The sequence below is a fragment of the Salmo salar genome, chromosome ssa17 (assembly GCF_905237065.1).
Source record: "Salmo salar chromosome ssa17, Ssal_v3.1, whole genome shotgun sequence".
Classification (NCBI taxonomy): Eukaryota; Metazoa; Chordata; class Actinopteri; order Salmoniformes; family Salmonidae; genus Salmo; species Salmo salar.
The window spans coordinates 31,600,051-31,614,844 of NC_059458.1; the positions used below are offsets into that span (position 1 = coordinate 31,600,051).

Genomic DNA, 14,794 nt, shown 5'->3' on the forward strand with positions numbered 1-14,794 from the left:
TTTTCAGAGAGCAGAGCTGTTCATTTTCAGAGAACAGAGCTGTTCATTTTCTGAAGGCTCTTTTTTTGCCACAGTCAGAAAACAAAACATTCAACACGGTCTGTAAAATATTCAGACTCAAATATTCCTCCTCTCAGAAACATCTCTCCATCTTAGTTATCCTCCTCCTCCTCTCAGAAACATCTCTCCATCTTAGTTATCCTCCTCCTCTCAGAAACATCTCTCCATCTTAGTTATCCTCCTCCTCCTCTCAGAAACATCTCTACATCTTAGTTATGCTCCTCCTCTCAGAAACATCTCTCCATCTTAGTTATCCTCCTCCTCCTCTCAGAAACATCTCTCCATCTTAGTTATCCTCCTCCTCCTCCTCTCAGAAACATCTCTCCATCTTAGTTATCCTCCTCATCCTCTCAGAAACATCTCTCCATCTTAGTTATCCTCCTCCTCCTCCTCCTCTCAGAAACATCTCTCCATCTTAGTTATCCTCCTCCTCTCAGAAACATCTCTCCATCTTAGTTATCCTCCTCCTCCTCTCAGAAACATCTCTCCATCTTAGTTATCCTCCTCCTCCTCTCAGAAACATCTCTCCATCTTAGTTATCCTCCTCCTCCTCTCAGAAATCCTTCCTGTTCCACGGGGTGTATACTGGTTCCAGTCGTAGCGTTCCGTTCTCCCTGAGGAACCGTTCCTCTGCCGTGGCCCGGGTCCAGTTTGACCTGTCAGAACATACTGACTTCACCATCCACTTCCCTCCACACTCTGCAGGTATATATTTGATTGATTGATAGATTAATTGACTGTGACTGAAATGCTCTGAGAAGATAGACAGTCATAAACTGTCAGCCTAGTTTAATTTAGATGTATGGATTACTAAACTGTCAGCCTAGGATAATTTAGATGTATGGATTACTAAACTGGAGGCCTAGTTTAATGAAGATGTATGGATTACTAAACTGGAGGCCTAATATTGAGAGCCAGGTGTTGGTGTGTTACAGGTACGAGCCAGGAGCCAGACGTGTTTGTGATGGATTTACAGGGGCAGCAGACTGCCCAGTGTTGCCTGGTGTTCTCCCCTAAACAAGTAAGGGCTCTGTCCTCCCGCCTCTGTTTTCATTATCCCTCATCTATACTCATTTCCACCTATTAATCATCAACACATCAACCACCTTCCACAGTACTCCACCTACATCTGTGTTTATTAATCATCAACACATCAACCACCTTCCACAGTACTCCACCTACATCTGTGTTTATTAATCATCAACACATCAACCACCTTCCACAGTACTCCACCTACATCTGTGTTTATTAATCATCAACACATCAACCACCTTCCACAGTACTCCACCTACATCTGTGTTTATTAATCATCAACACATCAACCACCTTCCACAGTACTCCACCTACATCTGTGTTTATTAATCATCAACACATCAACCACCTTCCACAGTACTCCACCTACATCTGTGTTTATTAATCATCAACACATCAACCACCTTCCACAGTACTCCACCTACATCTGTGTTTATTAATCATCAACACATCAACCACCTTCCACAGTACTCCACCTACATCTGTGTTTATTAATCATCAACACATCAACCACCTTCCACAGTACTCCACCTACATCTGTGTTTATTAATCATCAACACATCAACCACCTTCCACAGTACTCCACCTACATCTGTGTTTATTAATCATCAACACATCAACCACCTTCCACAGTACTCCACCTACATCTGTGTTTATTAATCATCAACACATCAACCACCTTCCACAGTACTCCACCTACATCTGTGTTTATTAATCATCAACACATCAACCACCTTCCACAGTACTCCACCTACATCTGTGTTTATTAATCATCAACACATCAACCACCTTCCACAGTACTCCACCTACATCTGTGTTTATTAATCATCAACACATCAACCACCTTCCACAGTACTCCACCTACATCTGTGTTTATTAATCATCAACACATCAACCACCTTCCACAGTACTCCACCTACATCTGTGTTTATAATAGACATGTTTTTCCCTGAACACAGAGACATCAAGGATAATCTCTCCCCACCATAATCATGATCCTAACCTCACCATTACACCAAACTGAACTGACCCAAACCCCATCCCATCTCTATCAGTCGGTATTTCCTGTGTTTGTCCTGCAGGTGGCTGCGTATGACTTCAACCTGCCTGTGACTGTCAACGGTGTGGGCATGCCTCCCTCCTCCTCTTCCTCCTCCCACGCCCCTCCCAGCTCCGTCCTCAAGTCCTCCTCTTCCAGGGACCAACACATCGTCACCCCGCGCCCGCTGCCCATCGCCATGGAGACGCTATCACGCAGGGTGCAGGCCACAGGTTAGAGGAGTGGCGATACGGGGTCAGAAAGTGTGTCAGTTGCCTGCCTGAACCATTGGCCTGAACAGATGGACTGAGCTGTTCTGTCCCTGCAGGATACTTAAAATATATATGTATTTTTTCTTTTTATTTAAACTTTTCTTGCTGCTTTTCCTTGACAGTAAACAAACAACAGACAAAAACAATAAACAACTTAACATTTACATACATTTCCACAAACATCAATGACATCACACTTGCTCAGACCTATATGTTCCCACTGTATCCACACCCAACGATGTTTCCAATACTGGTAAGACTCCGTATGACCTCACAATGTGCTATGTTGTTTCTGACCCTGCAGTATACTAGACAGCATTCCATAAGGCTCTGAGATAAGACAATAGGTTTATGATAAGAGTGGTTTAGGAGCTGAGATAAGACAATAGGTTTATGATAAGAGTGGTTTAGGAGCTGAGATAAGACAATAGGTTGAAGATAAGAGTGGTTTAGGAGCTGAGATAAGACAATAGGTTGAAGATAAGAGTGGTTTAGGAGCTGAGATAAGACAATAGGTTGAAGATAAGAGTGGTTTAGAAGCTGTGTATTTAGCACTTAAGATATTCTGTCCCTGTGTGTTCCTCAGCCCTGCGAACCCTGCTGGAGATGTCCCCATCAAGTCTCCAGTTTGATCTGGAGCCCTTTATCTCAGTTACTACTACCTCACGAACTCAGGTAGGTACTGTCACCTCACCACTCCACCAACTACTAAAGCAGGTAGATTCTGAATGGCAGATGTTTCTCGTGGCAGGCAGAGAGAAAGAGCTTGATATTCCCAACTGAGAGGCAGTTTGTGTGTTGTTGGGCTGAGCTACAACCAGCTGGAAGCTCCTCTCCTCTGTTGTCTCCAGACCGTAGAGCTGAGGAACGTGTCTGACAAGAGGCTGAGCTGGAGGCTTGACTGCAGCGCTGCAGTAACACCAGGAGGGGACAGTAGCACCAGCAGCAATGAGGGGCTGTTCGCTATCTGTCCTACTGCTGGGACCCTGGAGCCACTGCAGTGTGTGTCTGTCACTGTCTCCCTCTCTCCTGCGAGAGTCACACCAGGTTAACCCCTCTCTCACCTCACCCTCAGAGCTCACTTAATATAATAACAACACTCCAAAGTTGATCGTTTTTTATTTATTTAACTAGGCAAGTCAGTTAAGAGCAAATTCTTATTTACAATGGCGGCCTATCCCGGCCAAACCCGGACGACGCTGGGACAATTGTGCCCCGCCCTATGGGACTCCCAATCACGGCCAGTTGTGATACAGCCTGGAATCAAACCAGGGTCTGTAGCGACGCCTCTAGCACTGAGATGCAGTGCCTTAGACCACTGCGCCACTCGGATTCAGGTTTTCCAACCTCAAAAGTGGTGTTATGTTTAGATGAGTCCTCCTGGTACTGTATGATTTAATGTTGGTTCTGTAAATGTTTTTTTGATGTGTTTTGTTCTGCATCTTCACTCTTTCTTCCAGTGACAGCAGGTCAGATCGAGGTGTCCCTCCCTCTGTTTCTGTCTGAGGAGGGGCAGGAGGAGAGAGAGGGGGAGAAGGGGGAGGAGGGGGGAGTCCCTCACCCCTACAGGGTGCTGTCTCTCAGTGCCACCCCTCACCACCCCAGCATCACCTTCCTCCCCCCTCGAGTCCTCCTCACCCCTGTCCCTCTGGACACACCCTCCACCACCACCCTCTTCCTGCTCCCCACCGGGTACCCCAGGTCTGTACCACCCATCCACCTGCCTGTCATAATGGGCTTCCACCCACTAACTGACTGTTTATTGTAGTACAGTAATACCTAATGATCTCTATGCTCTGATAGGTCGCCTGTGTATTTCTAACCTGATCCAGCAGTATTACAGCTCCAAATAAACAAGACTATTTGTACAGATCTGCATTTTCATACAGTAATAATACAGAATAGAGTCCCATTATAGAGTCCCATTATAGAGTCCCATTATAGAGTCCCATTATAGAGTCGTTCTAGAGTAATTCTAGAGTCATATATTAATATCCCATATAGTGTAATACAGTCCCATTCTCACCTCTGTGACCTTTGCCCTCTGACCCCAGTGGTTCCTGTCTGCGAGTGGAGGTGGAGGAGATGGTTCTGAAGGATGGCAGTCGGCTGAAGCCCCTCTCAGTCAGCCTGCCCCACAACGGCACCGTCCCTCCTCAGCCCCAGCCCCAGCCCCAGCCCCAGACCCACACAGAGCCCCAGACCCACACAGATCCCCAGACCCACACAGAGCCCCAGACCCCCATCACCTGCACAGTGACCTTCTGCTCCCCTCAGCCCCTGGACCTCAACTCACACATCACATTCTTGGACCACCTCAACAACAGGTACGGATACTTAGGAAACCTCGTCCCAGTCAGCCACACATACTGTTCATTATCTCTCTCTCTTTTGCACTCTAGATCTTTCTCTCAGTTTCTGTCTCTATCTCTCTGTCTCTCTGTCTCTGTCTCTCTCTCTGTCTCTCTCTCTCTCTCTCTCTCTCTCTCTCTCTTATAATTCTCTCTAGCTTCATCCAGTGATGGCTTATTTTCTCTCTCTCTCTCCTACTCTCTCTCTCCTGTCTTAGTCCAGAGTTGTAAGTGATGGATTCATTTCTCTCCTCTCCTATCTGTCGGTCTCTGTCTCTGTCTGTCTCTGTCTCTCCTCTCCTATCTGTCGGTCTCTGTCTCTGTCTCTCCTCTCCTATCTGTCGGTCTCTGTCTCTGTCTGTCTCTGTCTCTCCTCTCCTATCTGTCTGTCTCTGTCTCTGTCTCTCCTCTCCTATCTGTCGGTCTCTGTCTCTGTCTGTCTCTGTCTCTCCTCTCCTATCTGTCGGTCTCTGTCTCTGTCTGTCTCTGTCTCTCCTCTCCTATCTGTCTGTCTCTGTCTCTGTCTCTCCTCTCCTATCTGTCGGTCTCTGTCTCTGTCTGTCTCTGTCTCTCCTCTCCTATCTGTCTGTCTCTGTCTCTGTCTCTCCTCTCCTATCTGTCGGTCTCTGTCTCTGTCTGTCTCTGTCTCTCCTCTCCTATCTGTCTGTCTCTGTCTCTGTCTCTCCTCTCCTATCTGTCGGTCTCTGTCTCTGTCTGTCTCTGTCTCTCCTCTCCTATCTGTCTGTCTCTGTCTCTGTCTCTCCTCTCCTATCTGTCGGTCTCTGTCTCTGTCTGTCTCTGTCTCTCCTCTCCTATCTGTCGGTCTCTGTCTGTCTCTGTCTCTCCTCTCCTATCTGTCTGTCTCTGTCTCTGTCTCTCCTCTCCTATCTGTCTGTCTCTGTCTCTCCTCTCCTATCTGTCGGTCTCTTCAGGTTCAGGGTGGAGGTCTGTGCTACAGCAGATAATAGTTTGTTGACAGTGTGGCCCTACCTGGCTTTGCACCGCTCTGAGCAGCAGATAGTCCTCAAGAGTGGTACGTCCTGCTGTCCTGTTCTGTACCCATAACACACTGCACAATGTACAGCATTCATACACTCATACTGAGGATGACTGTCTACTAATCTAAGTATCTGTGTTCTTCCATCCCCCACCCTAACTGGTCCATGTGGCTGTCACTCAGGTTGTCTGAGCGGCTGCAGTGGCGAATCAGGGCCCTCTCAGGTGACAGGGAAGGCGGTGCTTCAGCCATGCTACTCCCCCAGCCCTCTCTCTCGCTACACTTCCTCCTCCTCCACCTTCGCTTTCCTCTCCTCCACCAGTAATCACTCCATCTCTGGTGAGACACACCTCTACAACTACACTGCTACACACCAGACCTGGTCAAATACATATGTGAAGTGTGTTGAAGGACTGGAGTGGGTTTTAACTTGGTTTTCCCCGTACCAAGGTACCACTACCACAATCCCAAATAATAACCCCAAAGTGCCCATTCCAAGCTGAATCAAACATATTGGCCTGTCCTCAGACTCTGGAGACAGCAGGAGTAAGACTGGGAGTGCTGGACCAGGACCAGGGCCTAGAGGGAAGGAGGACTGGCCCCAGAAGGAGACAGAGGGTGAGAGAGAGACAGATGGTGTGACTGACCAGCAGCAGTGGCAGCAGCAGGGTATACCAGTGTTTCCAGGGCAGGACTCAGAGGAGGGGTTGTACTACCACAGCATCCTGCAGGTAACAACTGGTAAATCACCCTGGGACAACTGCTGATAGAACAAAGGCTGTATAGCTAAATGTGATTGGTTGATTGGTTGATTGATTGCAGGCCGTACAGAAGTGGTTCAGTCAGTTTGGCTGGCCCCGTGGACCAAACCCCATCTCTCTACCACACTCTCTCAGAAGGTAAACCTCATCTCTCTACCACACTCTCTCAGAAGGTAAACCTCATCTCTCTACCACACTCTCTCAGAAGGTAAACCTCATCTCTCTACCACACTCTCTCAGAAGGTAAACCTCATCTCTCTACCACACTCTCTCAGAAGGTAAACCTCATCTCTCTACCACACTCTCTCAGAAGGTAAACCTCATCTCTCTACCACACTCTCTCAGAAGGTAAACCCCATCTCTCTACCACACTCTCTCAGAAGGTAAACCCCATCTCTCTACCACACTCTCTCAGAAGGTAAACCTCATCTCTCTAACACACTCTCTCAGAAGGTAAACCTCATCTTTCTACCACACTCTCTCAGAAGGTAAACCTCATCTCTCTACCACACTCTCTCAGAAGGTAAACCTCATCTCTCTACCACACTCTCTCAGAAGGTAAACCTCATCTCTCTACCACACTCTCTCAGAAGGTAAACCTCATCTCTCTACCACACTCTCTCAGAAGGTAAACCTCATCTCTCTACCACACTCTCTCAGAAGGTAAACCTCATCTTTCTACCACACTTTCTCAGAAGGTAAACCCCATCTCTCTACCACACTCTCTCAGAAGGTAAACCCCATCTCTCTAACACACTCTCTCAGAAGGTAAACCCCATCTCTCTACCACACTCTCTCAGAAGGTAAACCTCATCTCTCTAACACACTCTCTCAGAAGGTAAACCTCATCTTTCGACCACACTCTCTCAGAAGGTAAACCTCATCTCTCTACCACACTCTCTCAGAAGGTAAACCTCATCTCTCTACCACACTCTCTCAGAAGGTAAACCCCATCTCTCTAACACACTCTCTCAGAAGGTAAACCCCATCTCTCTAACACACTCTCTCAGAAGGTAAACCTCATCTCTCTACCACACTCTCTCAGAAGGTAAACCTCATCTCTCTAACACACTCTCTCAGAAGGTAAACCTCATCTTTCGACCACACTCTCTCAGAAGGTAAACCTCATCTCTCTACCACACTCTCTCAGAAGGTAAACCTCATCTCTCTACCACACTCTCTCAGAAGGTAAACCCCATCTCTCTAACACACTCTCTCAGAAGGTAAACCCCATCTCTCTAACACACTCTCTCAGAAGGTAAACCTCATCTCTCTACCACACTCTCTCAGAAGGTAAACCTCATCTCTCTAACACACTCTCTCAGAAGGTAAACCTCATCTTTCGACCACACTCTCTCAGAAGGTAAACCTCATCTCTCTACCACACTCTCTCAGAAGGTAAACCTCATCTCTCTACCACACTCTCTCAGAAGGTAAACCTCATCTCTCTACCACACTCTCTCAGAAGGTAAACCTCATCTCTCTAACACACTCTCTCAGAAGGTAAACCTCATCTCTCTAACACACTCTCTCAGAAGGTAAACCTCATCTCTCTACCACACTCTCTCAGAAGGTAAACCTCATCTCTCTAACACACTCTCTCAGAAGGTAAACCCCATCTCTCTAACACACTCTCTCAGAAGGTAAACCTCATCTCTCTACCACACTCTCTCAGAAGGTAAACCTCATCTCTCTACCACACTCTCTCAGAAGGTAAACCTCATCTCTCTACCACACTCTCTCAGAAGGTAAACCTCATCTCTCTAACACACTCTCTCAGAAGGTAAACCCCATCTCTCTACCACGCTCTCTCAGAAGGTAAACCTCATCTCTCTACCACACTCTCTCAGAAGGTAAACCTCATCTCTCTACCACACTCTCTCAGAAGGTAAACCTCATCTCTCTACCACACTCTCTCAGAAGGTAAACCTCATCTCTCTAACACACTCTCTCAGAAGGTAAACCCCATCTCTCTACCACGCTCTCTCAGAAGGTAAACCTCATCTCTCTACCACACTCTCTCAGAAGGTAAACCTCATCTCTCTACCACACTCTCTCAGAAGGTAAACCTCATCTCTCTACCACACTCTCTCAGAAGGTAAACCCCATCTCTCTAACACACTCTCTCAGAAGGTAAACCTCATCTCTCTACCACACTCTCTCAGAAGGTAAACCCCATCTCTCTAACACACTCTCTCAGAAGGTAAACCTCATCTCTCTACCATGCTCTCTCAGAAGGTAAACCTCATCTCTCTAACACACTCTCTCAGAAGGTAAACCCCATCTCTCTACCACACTCTCTCAGAAGGTAAACCTCATCTCTCTACCACACTCTCTCAGAAGGTAAACCTCATCTCTCTAACACACTCTCTCAGAAGGTAAACCTCATCTCTCTACCACACTCTCTCAGAAGGTAAACCTCATCTCTCTACCATGCTCTCTCAGAAGGTAAACCTCATCTCTCTAACACACTCTCTCAGAAGGTAGGTGGACTGGTATCCGACACACATATTTTTATTTTATGTTTTTATTACGTTATGTTATTATTAGTCTCTCCTCTCTCTCTCTTTCTCTCTTTCACCCTCCCTCCCCCCTCTCTCTCTTTCTCTCTCTCTCCTCTATCTCCTCTCTCTCTCTCCTCTGTCCTCTCTATCTATCTCTCCCAGGGTGGTATGTAGGGTCCAAACAGTAGACTCCAGCTCTAGTGAGTGGAGGAACTCGTACCTTATGAGCCATGGTAAAGACACACGGACCATCTACGACATGCTGCGTCACCTGAGCGGACAGACACTTCCTGGTGTGAGCACCAACCAATCGCTGCCCTGCAACCTCACTGAGCGCGTGCAGCAGCTGCTCCACTGGAACACAGTGCTGCTGGCCTTCCTCAGGTACCACACAGACACTTAATCACTCATACACGGACAACTCCTCCGGCCACCGTGCGCAGGCACACACGCTCACCAGCCTACTCACTGTGTTGTGGTCTTCAGGAGGCAGGGAGCCTGTCTGTCCCACATCAGACCTGAGTACCTGTTAGACTCCCAGGAGTTCAGCCACTGGAGCTCTCTACAGGCCCAGTCCCAGTGTGATCAGAGGGGGCTGGACTACAGCAGCAAGGTCTTTGAATCCCTCAGTAAAAGGGCCTGGATGGATGTTCTACTGCAGACCTACAAGGCAAGAGAGTGTAGTCTTTCTGTCTGTCTCTAATCTGTCTCTCTCTCTATCTCTCTCTCTCTTTCTCTCTTTTTCTCTGTCTGTCTCTCTCTCTCTCTTTCTTTCTCTCTGTCTCTCTCTTTCTTTTTCTCTCTCTCTCTCTCTCTCTCTCTCTCTCTGTCTCTCTCTCTGTCTCTTTCTCTGTATCTCTGTCTCTCTCTTTCTCGCTGTCTCTCTCTCTGTCTCTCTGTCTCTGTCTCTCTCTCTCTCTCCCTCTGTGTTCTGATCAGCAGTCTGAGGAATGTATCTGTGTCTGTCTGTCTGTCTACCCCTCCTCCCCAGGTGCTAGTCTTGCCGCGGGTGACAGAGGGTCCCTTGTCCCTGGGCCTCCAGAGCTGTGACAGTGGCAGCATGGAGCAGCAGGTCCCCAGGATCAACCCAAAGCCCCTGGCCTCTAACGTCTACTCCACCTGGGAGAGGAGGCTACTCACCTGGCTCAACCTGCACTACCACAGCATGAGGACTACCGTCTGGAGCCCACTCACCTCTAGAGGTAGGAGGGGGGGTGTTGAGGGAGAGACAGAGAGAGAACGAGTGAGAGACAAAGAACAGTGTTTGAGAGAGACATAGAAGAGTGTTTGAGAGAAAGACAAAGAAGAGTTTTTGAGAGATGGAGACGGAGAGGTAGAGACGGAGAGGTAGAGACGGAGAGGTAGAGACGGAGAGGTAGAGACGGAGAGGTAGAGACGGAGAGGTAGAGACGGAGAGATTGACAAAGAGGTAGAGACAGAGATTGACGGAGAGGTAGAGACGGAGAGGTAGAGACAGAGAGGTAGAGACGGAGCCAGATCCACAGAGAGGTAGAGACGGAGCCAGATCCACAGAGAGGTAGAGACAGATCCACAGAGAGGTTGAGGTAGAGGTAGAGACGGAGAGGTAGAGACAGAGAGGTAGAGACGGAGCCAGATCCACAGAGAGGTAGAGACAGATCCACAGAGAGGTAGAGGTAGAGGTAGAGACGGAGAGGTAGAGACAGAGAGGTAGAGACGGAGCCAGATCCACAGAGAGGTAGAGACGGAGCCAGATCCACAGAGAGGTAGAGGTAGAGGTAGAGGTAGAGACGGAGCCAGATCCACAGAGAGGTAGAGACAGAGACAGATCCACAGAGAGGTAGAGACGGAGCCAGATCCACAGAGAGGTAGAGACGGAGCCAGATCCACAGAGGTAGAGACGGAGCCAGATCCACAGAGAGGTAGAGGTAGAGGTAGAGGTAGAGGTAGAGGTAGGGACGGAGAGGTAGAGACGGAGAGGTAGAGACAGAGAGGTAGAGACGGAGAGGTAGAGACGGAGAGGTAGAGACGGAGAGGTAGAGACGGAGAGGTAGAGACGGAGAGGTAGAGACGGAGAGGTAGAGACGGAGCCAGATCCACAGAGAGGTAGAGACGGAGAGGTAGAGACGGAGAGGTAGAGACGGAGAGGTAGAGACGGAGAGGTAGAGACGAGCAAGAGAGGTAGAGACGGAGCCAGATCCACAGAAGGAGAGGTAGAGACGGAGCCAGACCCACAGAGAGGTAGAGACGGAGAGGTAGAGACGGAGCCAGATCCACAGAGAGGTAGAGACGGAGCCAGATCCACAGAGAGGTAGAGACGGAGAGGTAGAGACGGAGCCAGATCCACAGAGAGGTAGAGACGGAGAGGTAGAGACGGAGCCAGATCCACAGAGAGGTAGAGACGGAGCCAGACCCACAGAGAGGTAGAGACGGAGAGGTAGAGACGGAGCCAGATCCACAGAGAGGTAGAGACGGAGAGGTAGAGACGGAGCCAGATCCACAGAGAGGTAGAGGTAGAGGTAGAGACAGAGACACAGAGAAATCCACAACTCTTCTGTTACCTATATTCTGCTCTTTAACCAGGAGACGTCCCATCAGCCCGCTGGGTGGTGAACTTTGACCTGGACCTGGCAGACGGCCTGGTTCTGGCTGCTGTGCTGGCTGCCTACTGCCCCTTCCTGGTACGGGCCTGTGTTTAAAAAATCGAATTAAATCAAATCAAATGTTATTTGTCACACCGAATACAACAGGTGTAGACCTTACAGTGAAATGCTTACTGACAGGCCCTTAACCAACAATGCTTTAAGAAGTTTTAAGAAAATAGAAATAAATAAGTGTTAAGTTAAAAATGTAAAATAAAAGTAACAAATAATTCAACAGCGACAGTAAAATAACAAGCGAGGCTATTTACAAGGGGTACCGGTACAGAGTCAATGTGGAGGCTATATACAGGGGGTACCGGTACAGAGCCAATGTGGAGGCTATATACAGGGGGTACCGGTACAGAGTCAATGTGGAGGCTATATACAGGGGGTACCGGTACAGAGTCAATGTGGAGGCTATATACAGGGGGTACCGGTACAGAGTCAATGTGGAGGCTATATACAGGGGGTACCGGTACAGAGTCAATGTGGAGGCTATATACAGGGGGTACCGGTACAGAGTCAATGTGGAGGCTATATACAGGGGGTACGGGTACAGAGTCAATGTGGAGGCTATATACAGGGGGTACCGGTACAGAGTCAATGTGGATGCTATATACAGGGGGTACCGGTACAGAGTCAATGTGGAGGCTATATACAGGGGGTACCGGTACAGAGTCAATGTGGAGGCTATATACAGAGGGTACCGGTACAGAGTCAATGTGGAGGCTATATACAGGGGGTACTGGTACAGAGTCAATGTGGAGGCTATATACAGGGGGTACCGGTACAGAGTCAATGTGGAGGCTATATACAGGGGGTACCGGTACAGAGTCAATGTGGAGGCTATATACAGGGGGTACCGGTACAGAGTCAATGTGGAGGCTATATACAGGGGGTACCGGTACAGAGTCAATGTGGAGGCTATATACAGGGGGTACCGGTACAGAGTCAATGTGGAGGCTATATACAGGGGGTACGGGTACAGAGTCAATGTGGAGGCTATATACAAGGGGTACCGGTACAGAGTCAATGTGGATGCTATATACAGGGGGTACCGGTACAGAGTCAATGTGGAGGCTATATACAGGGGGTACCGGTACAGAGTCAATGTGGAGGCTATATACAGGGGGTACCGGTACAGAGTCAATGTGGAGGCTATATACAGGGGGTACCGGTACAGAGTCAATGTGGAGGCTATATACAGGGGGTACCGGTACAGAGTCAATGTGGAGGCTATATACAGGGGGTACCGGTACAGAGTCAATGTGGAGGCTATATACAGGGGGTACGGGTACAGAGTCAATGTGGAGGCTATATACAGGGGGTACCGGTACAGAGTCAATGTGGAGGCTATATACAGGGGGTACGGGTACAGAGTCAATGTGGAGGCTATATACAGGGGGTACCGGTACAGAGTCAATGTGGAGGCTATATACAGGGGGTACCGGTACAGAGTCAATGTGGAGGCTATATACAGGGGGTACCGGTACAGAGTCAATGTGGAGGCTATATACAGGAGGTGCCGGTACAAAGTCAATGTGGAGGCTATATACAGGGGGTACCGGTACAGAGTCAATGTGGAGGCTATATACAGAGGGTACCGGTACAGAGCCAATGTGGAGGCTATATACAGAGGGTACCGGTACAGAGTCAATGTGGAGGCTATATACAGGGGGTACCGGTACAGAGTCAATGTAGAGGCTATATACAGGGGGTACCGGTACAGAGTCAATGTGGAGGCTATATACAAGGGGTACCGGTACATGGTCAATGTGGAGGCTATATACAGGGGGTACCGGTACAGAGTCAATGTGGAGGCTCTATACAAGGGGTACCGGTACATGGTCAATGTGGAGGCTATATACAGAGGGTACCGGTACAAAGTCAATGTGGAGGCTATATACAGAGGGTACCGGTACAGAGTCAATGTGTTCTCTCCTCCTATTCCTGGTCAACTCTTGTCCTTGTCTACTCTGTGTGGGAAATTGTCAGTAAATCTAGACTCATCTCAACTCGACTGGTTTTGATTAGTCTGACTGTGGTAGCAGATAAGGCTTAATCTGTGTCTGGGAAACTGGCCCAGTGTTGACTGTCCACCCCTCCGGTCTCTCCGGTCCCTCAGATCCCCAGTCATCTCCAGAGGATGTACACCAGCATCAGCCGGGTGGAGCAGAACCTCCACAACAGTATCATCCTCAGCCAGGCCTTCACACTGCTCTGCCTGGACATAGACATCCAGCCCACAGATTTGTCAGACTCTAACCCTGTTCTGATGTTGATGCTGTGTGTTTACCTGTATGAGACGCTGCCCCAGTACCTTCCCAAGAGAACCATCACTCTGTCTGGCAGCCTGCACCACACCTTCACCAAGCAGGCAGGTCTCTCTCTCTCCATCACACAATACTAGCCCTGGGTAACCCTGTCTTACAGCCTGCACCACACCTTCACCAAGCAGGCAGGTCTCTCTCTCTCCATCACACAGCACTAGCCCTGGGTAACCCTGTCTTACAGCCTGCACCACACCTTCACCAAGCAGGCAGGTCTCTCTCTCTCCATCACACAGCACTAGCCCTGGGTAACCCTGTCTTACAGCCTGCACCACACCTTCACCAAGCAGGCAGGTCTCTCTCTCCATCACACAGCACTAGCCCTGGGTAACCCTGTCTTACAGCCTGCACCACACCTTCACCAAGCAGGCAGGTCTCTCTCTCTCCATCACACAGCACTAGCCCTGGGTAACCCTGTCTTACAGCCTGCACCACACCTTCACCAAGCAGGCAGGTCTCTCTCTCTCTCCATCACACAGCACTAGCCCTGGGTAACCCTGTCTTACAGCCTGCACCACACCTTCACCAAGCAGGCAGGCTCTCTCTCTCCATCACACAGCACTAGCCCTGGATAACCCTGTCTTACAGCCTGCACCACACCTTCACCAAGCAGGCAGGTCTCTCTCTCTCTCCATCACACAGCACTAGCCCTGGGTAACCCTGTCTTACAGCCTGCACCACACCTTCACCAAGCAGGCAGGTCTCTCTCTCTCTCCATCACACAGCACTAGCCCTGGGTAACCCTGTCTTACAGCCTGCACCACACCTTCACCAAGCAGGCAGGTCTCTCTCTCTCCATCACACAGCACTAGCCCTGGGTAACCCTG

General features: G+C 49.0%; 1 protein-coding gene across 4 annotated transcripts in view; it reads left to right on the forward strand.

Moving 5' to 3' along the window:
* Positions 1-14,794, forward strand: part of LOC106575918 (cilia- and flagella-associated protein 47) — a 101,487-nt gene that overhangs the window by 23,910 nt on the left and 62,783 nt on the right. For all 4 annotated transcript variants that reach the window (XM_045699442.1, XM_045699443.1, XM_045699445.1 and 1 more), the window contains 16 exons: positions 618-765; positions 996-1,081; positions 2,175-2,364; positions 2,990-3,078; positions 3,255-3,450; positions 3,864-4,104; positions 4,458-4,730; positions 5,687-5,787; positions 5,935-6,090; positions 6,280-6,482; positions 6,574-6,650; positions 9,179-9,400; positions 9,503-9,686; positions 10,008-10,218; positions 11,579-11,676; positions 13,763-14,014. In XM_045699442.1, the coding sequence (XP_045555398.1) occupies positions 618-765; positions 996-1,081; positions 2,175-2,364; positions 2,990-3,078; positions 3,255-3,450; positions 3,864-4,104; positions 4,458-4,730; positions 5,687-5,787; positions 5,935-6,090; positions 6,280-6,482; positions 6,574-6,650; positions 9,179-9,400; positions 9,503-9,686; positions 10,008-10,218; positions 11,579-11,676; positions 13,763-14,014 (2,727 nt within the window). The remainder of the gene's footprint in view (positions 1-617; positions 766-995; positions 1,082-2,174; positions 2,365-2,989; positions 3,079-3,254; positions 3,451-3,863; positions 4,105-4,457; positions 4,731-5,686; positions 5,788-5,934; positions 6,091-6,279; positions 6,483-6,573; positions 6,651-9,178; positions 9,401-9,502; positions 9,687-10,007; positions 10,219-11,578; positions 11,677-13,762; positions 14,015-14,794) is intronic.